The 12,722-nt window shown below is 40.3% G+C and overlaps 1 protein-coding gene and 1 pseudogene across 1 annotated transcript; one reads left to right on the forward strand and one right to left on the reverse strand.

Moving 5' to 3' along the window:
• Positions 1 to 2,790: 2,790 nt before the first annotated feature.
• On the reverse strand, positions 2,791 to 3,534 carry LOC121770396 (myelin transcription factor 1-like protein). Its single transcript, XM_042167131.1, has 2 exons — positions 3,500 to 3,534; positions 2,791 to 3,328 (listed from the first exon to the last, which is right to left on the reverse strand). The coding sequence occupies exons 1-2, from the start codon at positions 3,532 to 3,534 to the stop codon at positions 2,791 to 2,793; spliced, it is 573 nt and encodes a 190-aa protein (XP_042023065.1).
• A 4,971-nt stretch (positions 3,535 to 8,505) lies between these two features.
• On the forward strand, positions 8,506 to 10,088 carry LOC121769936 (annotated as a pseudogene).
• Positions 10,089 to 12,722: the final 2,634 nt, after the last annotated feature.

Genomic DNA, 12,722 nt, shown 5'->3' on the forward strand with positions numbered 1-12,722 from the left:
TAAAATGCATTATGTGTAAGTTTTTAGGCATTATTTTGATGCTTCTGTACAAGGGTGTATAGGTGAATGCAGTATAACTATCCACATTATTTTATTCAGTCTGTACATTATGTAACTAATTGTATGTTATTATTATGTATGTTGTACAACATCAAAGCAGCTAGGATTGGACATCGACGAGGCGGTCGATGATATATTGCCAGTAGGAATTGCCCAGAAATTCCGGGAGTGATTATCAGAGGCCGAGACTAGTACAACTCCGGAAGAGACGGAGGATAGGAAACCAAGGGGTAGGAACGTCGACCATCTGTATTGTCGACTAACCCCTACAGAGTTTCTGAATTGTATAAAGAGTTTAACTCCACGGCAGAAGGAAGCCGTCACGGAACTTGTACATGAGTCTAAGAGTGAATGCAATATTTGTACATTATTTAGCTATTTCTATGCATTATTTATCCTGTTTTATGCATCATTAGACTGTTGTTGTACACGAGTCTAAGAATGAATGCAATATTTGTTTGTTCATTACTTGAGTAATTCTGTACATTATTTGGCTATTTGAATGCATTATTTATTTTGTTTTATGCATCACGTGGTTGTTGTCGTACATACTATACCCTAGCCCCTAGGATTGTTAAACCCTTATGGAAAACAAGAAACGTGCGCCAAACATCGAAACACGACACAACTTAAATTAAACGGGTCAGGATAAATATTCATTCCATATTACAAATAATGCATTACAGAAACTAAACTACGCATTATACTACACTAAAATGTACATTGTGTATGTCTGTTTTAAAAAATACCTACGCGATATGCATGTGCAACCCGAGATGAATTACTGCAGCTCGTGTATTTGGACAACTTTTTTTAGACTTAAAACATACTAGACTCTAGCCCCTGGGCTTGTTAAACCCTAAGAGAAAACAAGAAACGTGCGCCAAACATCGATACACGGCACAACTTAAATGAAACGGGGCAGGATAAATGTTCATTACATATCACAAATAATGCATTACAGAAACTAAAACTACACATTACACTACATAATATGTACATAATATGTCTGTTTTAAAATATACCTATGCGTAATGCATGTGCAACCCCAGACGAATTACTCCAGCTCGTGTATTTGGACAACGTTTTTTAGACTTAGAACATACTACACCCTAGCCCCTAGGCTTGTCAAACCCTTAGGGAAAAAAAGAAACGTTCGCCAAACAATGACACACGGCTCAATTTAAATTAAACGGGTCAGGATAAATGTTCATTACATATCACAAATAATGCATTATAGAATCTAAACTACGCATTATACTATACAAAATATACATTATGTGCAACCCCAGACGAATTACTGCAGCTCGTGTATTTGGACAACGTTTTTTAGACATAGAACATACTACACCCTAGCCCCTAGGCTTGTTAAACCCTTAGGGAAAATAAGAAACGTGCGCCAAACATCGAAACACGACACAACTTAAATTAAACGCGTCAGTATAAATGTTCATTACATATCACAAATAATGCATTACAGAAACTAAACTACGCATTATACTATACAATATGTACATTATGTGTACATTATGTGGATCGACGACCGAGTTCACGTTCACCAGCACTTCAAGGTCCCCGAGTTGAACCATTCAACTCACCAGCGCAACCTCTTCTACCGCCGCATTTTGCTCTACCTCACCTCCCTCCTGTGGCTCGAGGACTCTGATTTCACCAACCTCTTCGCCGGCAAAAAATCAAACGACATCGTTTTATCGCTCGTCGACAATCAGACGATCCACGACGATTTCCTCAGCGCGAGTCTCATGGCTGAATCGAGTGGAGAGAGACGGCGGAAGCCGGAGCTTCGTGCTGAGGATTAGGAAGAAGGATAAGCGGAGGATTCTGAAACCGTATCTCCAGCACATCCACGCGGTTTCCGATGAAATTGAGGAAAGAGGGAACGAATTGAGGATTTACACGAAAAAAAAGTGCAGAGATGGATTAGGGAGACAATCACGTCTGGAGCGTGTGAAAATAATCACATGATTTACAACCTCCAAACAATAAACATGACCGGAAACCGCTGGATTACCTTATTCCATTATTAATCGAAAGGCGTCGACGGGTGATTCAAAGCCGACAACAAACAGTTTGTTGAAAAACGAATTCTGTCCAAGGTTGATTCAAAGAGGTCGACGCTGCGAAATTGATCTTCTCGACGGGCGACAGAAATCGTGCAGTGATGGAGAAGGGGGAGAACAAATTCTATACAAGTTTGTTTAAAAACCGCACAGATCCACAACGAAGGAAATCATGGAATTTTCCATAACAACCCACATTATTGATTATCTATTTTGCCCTTTTTGTTTTTAAAATTGATTAAATTTAATGATTTCAGCAAATCATTTAGACCATAGGATTTGATTAAATCTACGAATGAGATCTAGAAGGAGATAGGAGAAATTATGGGAAAAGGATATGAACACAACTATATATATATATATATATATAGAGAGAGAGAGAGAGAGAGAGAGTTGTGATCATATGATAACCCCCAATTTGTGTGATAACCCTATAACCAAATCTGGACCACACATATTTTCTAATCTTGTGGCTGAGATTCAAACTTAGATTTACTTTATAAAAAAGGCGCAGGGGGTAAATATGTCATTTCCCTCATCTAATTTCTGAATTTCGCTCAATTTCCGGATATAATGATACTCTGAGTTGATAAAATGATAGTTTTGCCGGATAGAATGATACTCTGAGTTGATAAAATGATAGTTGGTATCAGTTTCCTTCAGCCTTCTTATCATCAGATACCTTCTTCTTCTGCTTTTCATTGCTGGACTGGTCATCATCCGACGACGACGTCTCCACCTCCTTATCTTCTTCTCCTCCGGTGGCAGTGGTGGATACTTGCTGGGGTGCCCTCATTCCATAGCTACTGCTGAAACCATTCCATTGGAATGGTTTCAGTCTGGCCATCCACGTTACCATATCATCTTCATCAGCGTTGGACAACGACGTCGTCTCCACCTCCTTAACATCTTTTACATTGCTATAGGTAAAGAGTCGTTTCAGTCTGTATGTATTTCTGGCCATCCACATCTCCATATCATCTTCTTCAGAGTCAGATGATTCATCATCATAATTCTTCTCCTCCTTATCTTTATCGAAAATCTTCTTCTCCTCCTTATCATCACCTTCTTCAGAATTCTTCTCATCCTTGTGATCATCATCATCTTCACCAGAATTCTTCTGCTCCTGCTTATCATCGGCTTCAGCGTTGGAGCCATGATCGTCATCAGATCCAGACGTGACATCACTGGATTCATAGAAGTCGTCTGTGGAATTATTGACGGACCCGGCCGGGTGGAATTATTGAACTGAGTATTCACCCGGTCGGGTGAAACTCTCTGGAGTCTTCATGAACAAAACTGGCGACCCGGCCGGGTGGAATTATTCAACATAAATTCCACTCGGTCGGGTAGCACACCCGGCAGTCGCGCGCGGCTTTCGTAGATCAGCCATATCTCTCTCATCCGATCTCCGATTGGGGCGTGTGAGGTACCCACGCGAAGCTCTTTCGATGATGAAGACAATGGTAGTCTCAAAATAGGATTTGGACCCATCTTGATAGGAAGAGTAACGTTTGAAGAAGACCCCAGCCTTGTCTTGGCTCATTTTGACCATTTTTTACCCATTTTAACTTCAAACACTAGATAAACTCATCAAAGCACCTTTATAGTGAAATATGGACATAAACTCTAAGATAATGCAATGAAAGCACACAAAAGATCATGTTTAATGTCCAATAAAACGATTGAAGATTTCATTTATCAGTTTTATATTCAGACTGAAGTCATTTTTATCTTAAATCGATTATTAGAGGGTTGTTGCATAGCAAAAGTGATAAACGTATCTAATGTTGGAAACAAATCTACTGACTTTGCTAGACATTTCTAGAGCAATCAATTGGTGTAGAAACAAACAAGACATCAAGTTAATTAGTATAAGTAATGCTAGTTAGCCGACATGTATTAGAGTGACGTGTTTTGTAAATAAGAGTGAAGTAAAATCATAATAAGAGTGATGTATTTTGTGAACAAGAGTGAAGTAAAATCATAATAAGAGTGATGTGTTTTGTAAACAAGAGTGAAGTAAAATCGTAATAAGAGTGATGTGTTTTGTGAACAAGAGTGAAGTAAAATCATAATAAGAGTGATGTGTTTTATAAACAAGAGTGAGGTAAAATCATAATAAGAGTGATGCGTTTTGTAAACAAGAGAGAAGTAAAATCATAATAGGAGTGATGTGTTTTGTGAACAAGAGTGAAGTAAAATCATAATAAGAGTGATGTGTTTTGTAGGTATGTACATAAAATGATAGTTTTGGCAGATAGAATGATAGTTTTTGCGGATAGAATGATACTCTGAGTTGATACTATGATACTTTTACTGATTTGTAGGTATGTACATAGAATGATAGTTTTGGCGGATAGAATGATAGTTTTGGCGGATAGAATGATACTCTGAGTTGATACAATGATACTTTTACTGATTTGTAGGTATGTACATAAAATGATAGTTTCAGCGGATAAAATGATAGTTTTTCCGTATAGAATGATACTCTGAGTTGATACAATGATACTTTTACTGATTTGTAGGTATGTACATAAAATGATAGTTTTGACGAATAGAATGATAATTTTGGCGAATAGAATGATAATTTTGGCGGATAGAATGATACTCTGAATTTTTAGTAGCTTTCAATACATATTAACTTCAAATCTTCCAACAAATTCTTAAGAATGATGACTATCCCACCATTGTATTGCCAGATTTTGACTATCGTGAGATAATTGCAAAAATATTACTATACGTTGTGATTTTATTTTCTAATTTTAAAAATTAGATCAATATAAACTTACAATTGTGATTTAGTATGATAATTGTGATTTAATATGAGAATTATTTCTTAAATATATTCGTTCGAATTAACAAAAGAAAAAATAACTCCATTTCCATATCAGTAGTAGGAACATGCCACGACATAATTAAAAAGAAATAAAAATAATAGTTTTGGCGGATAGAATGATACTCTGAGTTGATACAATGATACTTTTACTGATTTGTAGATATGTACATAAAATGAGAGTTTTGGCGGATAGAATGATAGTTTTTCCGGATAGAATGATACTCTGAGTTGATACAATGATACTTTTACTAATTTGTAGGTATGTACATAAAATGATAGTTTTGGCGGATAGAATGATACTCTGAGTTGATACAATGATATATAGGGGTGTGATAAACTACAAACCCTCTATAATTTGTATTATATAGAGTTTGTATTTGATCACACATCTATATATATATATATATATATATATATATAGATAGATAGGGTTTTGATCCATGCAAAACCATTCTTAATACAAAAATGCAGAACCAAGCATACAAAAGTCATTTTTAGGTCATTTTAAGCTTATTTTTATGTCATTTTAGTAAGGATGACATGAAATGATCTTAACATGACCTCAAACTCAAAGTTTATAATATGACCTAAAACTGCTTTACAATGACCCTCCGTGTTTTTGTTTAATTATTGACCATTGGATTGTCAAATCTCATGGTCAAGATTTGGTCTGGATTTTGTATTAAGATCAAGTTTTGTATTGATCATTTTCCTATATATATATATATATGTATTGTATGTGTATGTATTATGCCACAAACAAATATGTACATATATATGTACTCTGCTGCATAAAATTTCAAACAATTGCATGTCAAATTTTCCAACTGCGTAAGCAAATTAATATCAACACACTAATATACTATCAATATCTCTACTTTTGAGACGTGTATATATGGCAGAAAAAATAAAAACCATGTACATATACATATTACATATACAGAAATAGAAATATGTATATGTGTAGTTTGAATTCCTTACAGAATCACAACTATTTTGTGTTAAAGAGACTGAAGAGAAAGGTACAGGCGGAGGCGGCGAACAGTGGAGGCACCCGTGAAAGAGGATGGAAACTGGTCTGGAGTGAGGAAAAGAGGCGATGAAGGCAGTGAAGAGTGGAGATAGGTTTGGAATAAAAAAGGAGGGTGATTTGGGACAGAAACGACGCTAAATTTATTGTGAAGTAGAATTTAGGTCGCTGAATTTTTTATGAAGTAGAATTTAGGTAAAAATTTGAAGGGGTAATTTAGGCAATTGATAAATGGTTAGAGGGAAATAATATTAAAAAAGAACATAAATAAGATAAAATATCACAAATCCCATATTCTGAAGAATACGCATGCCTCGATCCCAAATTACGAAAGGTCTGCGAATTGAATCCCTAATTACGAAAGGTCAACGAATTTAACCCCTTTCAAATATATTTATCTAGGATGGATGGTGATTGCTTTCATTTTCTTATACTAAGATTATCAGCAATGGCGCCCGTCCTGGCGGAATTCCGACCGGCGTGCCGGAATTCCGCGGCAGACGTCCGCCATTGTGCCTGGTATGCACAGATACGGAATTCCGCCAAGGACACCGCAGCTCCGCGGCGTTACACGGAATTCCGTCGCGACGGGCGTGCAGACGTTCACCATTGCGTTGACTCCCACGGACGTCCGCGCAGAATTCCCGTTTATTGCTTTAATTTTTTTTTTAAATTTTTATATATTCGGAATGGCTGGTAGTGGTAGTGGTAGTGGTAGTGGTGGGCATTATGAACACATGATGCGTCTGATTCATTCACGTGAGAGGGAGGAACAAGCGACCTTGGCGTCGGGGTACCTCGACCCATCCATCGTCGAACTATAATACCCCGGGACCACCTCGCTGCCCATGCTCGGTTGTATGAGGATTACTTTGCGCCGGAGCCACGGTTTGGGGAGAACTTGTTCCGGCGACTGTTTAGGATGCATCGTCTGCTCTTTCTGCGTATCGTGGGCGCTTTAGAGCGTCGATACGGGTATTTCAGGGTGTGGGAGGATGCGACTGGTAAACCCTGCCACACGCCGATTCCGAAGTAAACTGTCGCAGTCAGGCAGCTGGCATACGGAGGCGCGGCCGACATGTTGGATGAGTACCTCCACATCGGCGAGACGACTGCCCGCGATTGCCTGAAGTATTTTTGTCAGGGCGTTAGGGAGATATTCGGGAGATAGGTATCTTCGGAGGCCTACCCCCGAAGATTGTCAGGCTCTGCTGGATATGCACGGGAATCAGCACGGGTTTCCGGTGATGTTAGGCAACATAGATTGTATGCACTGGATATGAAAGAACTGCCCCGCTGCCTGGAAAGGGATGTACACTACTGGTTTCAAGGCCAAGAATCCCACGATGATCGTTGAAGCGGTAGCTTACTACCGGCTGTGGATTTGGCATGCCTATTTTGGAGTAGCCGGGTCTAACAACGACATCAATGTCCTCCAATCATCGCCCCTTTTCAACAAGCAGTGCACGGGCATTGGTCCGGCCGTCAACTTCGTCGCCAACGGCAACCAACACAATATGGGCTATTATTTGGCGGTTGAGATATACCCTATGTGGCCTGTCTTTGTGAAGACGATCAGATGCCCAGCAGATGAAAAGAAGATATATTTTGCGGGTCGCCAGGAGGCAGCGCACAAAGATGTGGAGCGGGCATTTGGTGTGCTCCAGGCTCGATGGGCGGCAGTGAAGGGTCCAACACGGCTGTGGTATGTTGACAGCATCGCCGACATCATGTACGCATGTATTATCATGCACAACATGATTGTCGAAGATGAAGGTCCAGCACTGACTGATTGGACCAATGATTATGCTGGTGCTGCGGGTCCAAGCCACGGCGTGGCCACTAGCAATGTACGCATGGGGATACCCCATGACGATGTCGATCGAGTCCGTGCATTTGCCGACATGCGCCAAAGACAAGCCCATGTTCGGCTCCAGAACGATATTATTGAATAAGTATGGCAGCGGATGGGTCGTCGTTGATGTAGTTTTTAATTATTGAAATGTTTTTTTTCAATTTGGTGAAATGTACTTTTCTTTTTTTTATTTAATGGAATTTTTTCCCTATTTGTGTCGAAATTTTAATTCCGTAAATTGTTTAATTCCGGAAATTGTTTAATTTGTGAATTTGTTGTTTTTTTAATTGTGGGAAGTCCTTTGGGAAGTCCTTGGGGATGTCCGCCACTGTGCAGTGGGAAGTCCTTATGACGTGGCAGTGCAGTAGGAAGTCCGTATGACGTGGGAGGAGGTGTTTTTGGAAATTCTACCGGGAATTCCGCAACACTGCTGATGCTCTAATACTTAATTTTTGTGATTGGAAATGATTATATAAGAATTTGCACATAAATTATATTTCGAGTATTTAATTTTTATAAATGTCTCAGTTCTTATCCATTTGATTATTTTACAATTTAACTCTAAGAGGCCCGGAAGTATTTTAATTATATAGTAGAAAAGTTATTAAAAATGGTCAGAACATAGTTAAAAAATAATGCACCTTCCCCGTTCATATCCGCGCGCAACGGCTAGTTTACATAAACGGTAAACTCCAACGGTCGGAATTTCGAATATGCCTTCAGAAGACCGTCTAAAGCCGACCCTCTCCTCCCCCTTCTTGCCTTTCCTCATCTCTCTCTCTCTCTTGTAGTGTGTGTAAAAGCTGCTCATTTCACCACCGTTCTTTTTATTAAAGAAAAGATTATGAAAGAAATGTGGAATGCGCCGCCCGATTTCCGGCCAACAAAATCAGCTCCACGTCTCCGGCCAAGCCCCTCCTCTCTCGCTCCGAGACCTTCCACGTCACCCACAAGGTCCCTGTCGGCGACACCCCCCCAAAAACGTTCAGCTTGTCGACAAGGATCCGGAGAGGGCAATACCTCTCTTCTGGGCCGCCATTAATGCTGGCGACAGAGTCGACAGCGCCCTCAAAGACATGGCCATTGTTATGAAGCAGCAAAATCGGGCTCAAGAAGCCATCGAAGCTATCAAATCAGTACGCACCCGTTGCGCCGATCATGCCCAGGAATCCCTCGACAACATCTTACTAGACCTCTACAAGGTTCGTTATTGATACTGATCAAACAAGATAACTCAGCCAAAAACTACGATGTAGGACATTGAGCAAGTAACAATATTTATTTTTTTAGTTATGCATAAAATTATTTGCAGAGATGTGGGAGATTGGACGACCAAGTCGCGCTTCTGAGGCGCAAGCTGTTCCTAATCCAGCAAGGCATTGCCTTCAACGGCAAGCGCACCAAAACAGCCCGATCGCAGGGGAAGAAATTCCAGGTCTCCGTCGAGCAAGAGGCCACGCGACTACTGGTAAATCACACACGCACACGCGCGCTTAATTAAATTAAATACAATCAAATTAGGGTTCAGAAATCCCCAATTATAAAAATTAGGGTTCGGAAATCCCCAATTATAATTCATCGATGGTGCAGGGGAACTTAGGGTGGGCGTTGATGCAGCAGAACAACTACATCGAAGCGGAGGAGGCGTACCGGCGTGCGCTCGTGCTGGCGCCGGACAACAACAAGATGTGTAATCTCGGGATCTGCCTGATGAAGCAGCGCAGAATCGGCGAGGCCAAGGGCACGCTGCGCAGGGTGAAGCCGGTGGTGGCGGACGGCCCCAGGGGCGTCGATTCGCACCTAAAGGCCAACGAGAGAGCTCAGCAGATGCTCACCGATCTCGAATCGGAGAATATGACGAAATGCGGCGCCGATCGCGTGGAGCAGAGCAAGCTCTTCGACGCCTTCTTAGGCTCCTCCGCGATCTGGCAGCCTCAGCCGTGCAGGGAGAGCTCCGGTATTCGCGGATGAGAATGTCAGTAGCGGCAACATCGTGATTAATCGGAAGAATAGTGCTAATGATAACAGTGTGTTGTTGAATCTAAACATCGACGCGCAGCCGTTCTACTCGGCGAAGATCGGAAGGATTTGGCGGATTTATTGCCGGATAGCAAGGATGCGTTAATGGCGGCGGTGTTGGGAGGAGAGGGCGATGTGTTTCAGGATATAACGCCATCCTTTAATTTAATTTAATTTAATTTAATTTAATTTAATTTAATTTAATTTAATTTTTGCAGTTCCAGTTTAAAATGTTAATTTATGGGGTTAGAGATGAACTTGTTCTCCTTCTCCATGTGATTCGTGGTGGAATAAAATTGTCTTCTAATTTATTCATCAAAGTTTTTGGCGAATCCATTCACTCTCAATAATGGCCGTCAAAATCCATATATGTATATCGCATGTGCGCCCTTATAACGTTTTAATAAGAGCTATGCTATTTTTGTGTAATGGTTTATACTACAAAGTATACTTTTTTTTAAATTTAAAAATTTTGAAACAACACTAATTTATTAATACATAATCTCTCAATCTCTAAAATTTTATCACATTTTCTATTTTCGTTCGTCCTACAAAATTTGTCATATTTCACTTTTTATTATTATTGATAATGAACCTCACGTTCCACTAATTTATTATTACTCACATTTTATTATAAAACTAATACTATAGAAGTAGGACCCGCATTTTATCAACTTTTTCAACTCACTTTCTATTACATTTCTTAAAATTCGTGCTCGGTCAAATTGTGACTATATTCAAGGGATGGACGAAGTAATTGTTAAAATAAAAAAGTTATTAAAATATAATTAATAAAGAATAAATCAGCCTAATTATAGATTTTTTCTCTAAAATACAAAGCTTATCAATTTAAAGGACGAAAGAGGGAGTACTGAAGGGGTTGGCAGCGGAAGCGTGCACGTTCTAACGGATCACATAATTTGATCTATTTAGCAGATTATATAGACAAAATCTATTCGCGTAATTATCACATGTATCATGCTCATAACTTGAACTAAAACATGCTTTAGCATATAAAATCCCTAAAACATGCTTACTACGGAATTAGCCAATTTACCTCGTTGATTCAATCAAGAATTGATGATGGCTTGCTCCGTCTCCTCGTGAAGATCTTCAGTACTCGACCTCGGATTGTAACGACCCGCTAAACCGATATTATTGGAAACAATATTATTAGCTTGATTGTCTATATAAGTGACTTTTATGCGACTAAATCCGAGCTACGATAGATTTTCGTTGTTTGTTTTGACGTTAGGCAAGTAAATAGAACACGTAAAAATAGTACACCTATAAGAATATAATAAAGTCTGGTGCTTCAATGCTGACAGCCACGAACTTGAACCGATCATACCTACCCCATTTTAAATGAACAAGTGAATAAATACTCAAATAGTTACTTTAATAAACAAATAAAATAAAATAAAAAAAAAAGACAAAAAAAAGAGAGAGGGCAGATCCAAGGAATCGTTTTTTTTCAGACACAACATTAAATGTTGCATTTAATTAAAGTAGGCAAATCTTATCCCCTCCTCTGACAAAAGAGAATAATTTGAGATAAGATTGTGTTAGGCAACTTGATACCAACGCCACTTTCACCGTCATCCTTGTATACATATGTGTAGATATAAACAATCACTTTCTCCCACCCTCATCACAATCAAGCTTTACAAAGCTTCCACATAGAATAGAGAAGGGTGAGTTGCAGATAATTGTAGGATCAAGCCCTCAATCCAACAACACTTTTTCACCATAAAAAAGGTAAACTCCAAGAACCCCTTCTCTCTACACATACGAATCATGCATACATCTTAAATCTAGAATTTGCCTAAGTGACACCAACAATACCAAGAAGTAGGCATGATCCATAATATCCAAGTTCGTCAAATTCAATAAATACAAAAAACTAAAATCCTACCACTTAAATTAACTAGAGAGAATGGGAAAAAAAAAAGAGAAAAACTTATCTCTAGAATAAGAATCTGCAGGATTTCCAGCAATGGGTCTTTGGCAGCCCGGAGACGACGAGGACAGCCCCACACCCCGATACGTCACTAATTTCACAACCTTCACAAATTAAATTCCAAAACTTTAGATCTAAGATTATAAATTCTTAGAAATTGAAAAAAAGGGGAAGAACAATAAATCAATCCTTACCTTTCGGGAATCCGGTGAGGAGGCGACGACTGTGGTGGCTTCGGGGAGCTGCTCCGGCATTGCGAGGCGTGGAGAAGAAGTGGCGGAGCCACCGCCTGTGCATGCATAGTGGCGGCGGCAGATTCGGGGGAAGGGGGGCTGAGGCGGTGGAGCAGCGATGATGCGATGGCGGTGGAAATCGAGAGAGGGAGGTGGAGGGCCGCGACGGTGAGCCGCCGCGCGTACAGCAGCGGTGGCGGCAGCGTGAGCATAGCCAAGAGAGAGAGAGAGAGAAGGAGAGAGAGAGAGAAGAGGGAGGAGACGTCGGCGGACGGTGGTGCTGAGGATAGCGACGGCGGGCGGCGGCGGAACGAGAGAGAGACGGTGAGGATGGCGGCGCGACGGTGAAGAGAGAAGAGAAGAGAGAGAGAGGGATAGGAGAGGGTGAGAGACGAGAGGAAGGAGAGAGACGCCGCCGGAGCGGCGGCGCTGGCAGGGCGGCGGATCGGAGACGAGAGAGAGGGGAGAGAGAGAGAGAGGCTGTTTCGTTCATTTGGTGAATGAAAAGGGGGAGGAAGAAGACTTAGGTTACATAGGGCTTCTTTTATTGGGCCTAAGTTTTGAGCTAGTGAATTAAACGGTTTGGGCCATTAAAATAATTAGCATTAGGCCAAGCAAAATAAATCCGAGCCCAATCTCCTTCAA

Source organism: Salvia splendens, chromosome 16 (genome assembly GCF_004379255.2).
Source record: "Salvia splendens isolate huo1 chromosome 16, SspV2, whole genome shotgun sequence".
NCBI classification, from domain to species: Eukaryota; Viridiplantae; Streptophyta; class Magnoliopsida; order Lamiales; family Lamiaceae; genus Salvia; species Salvia splendens.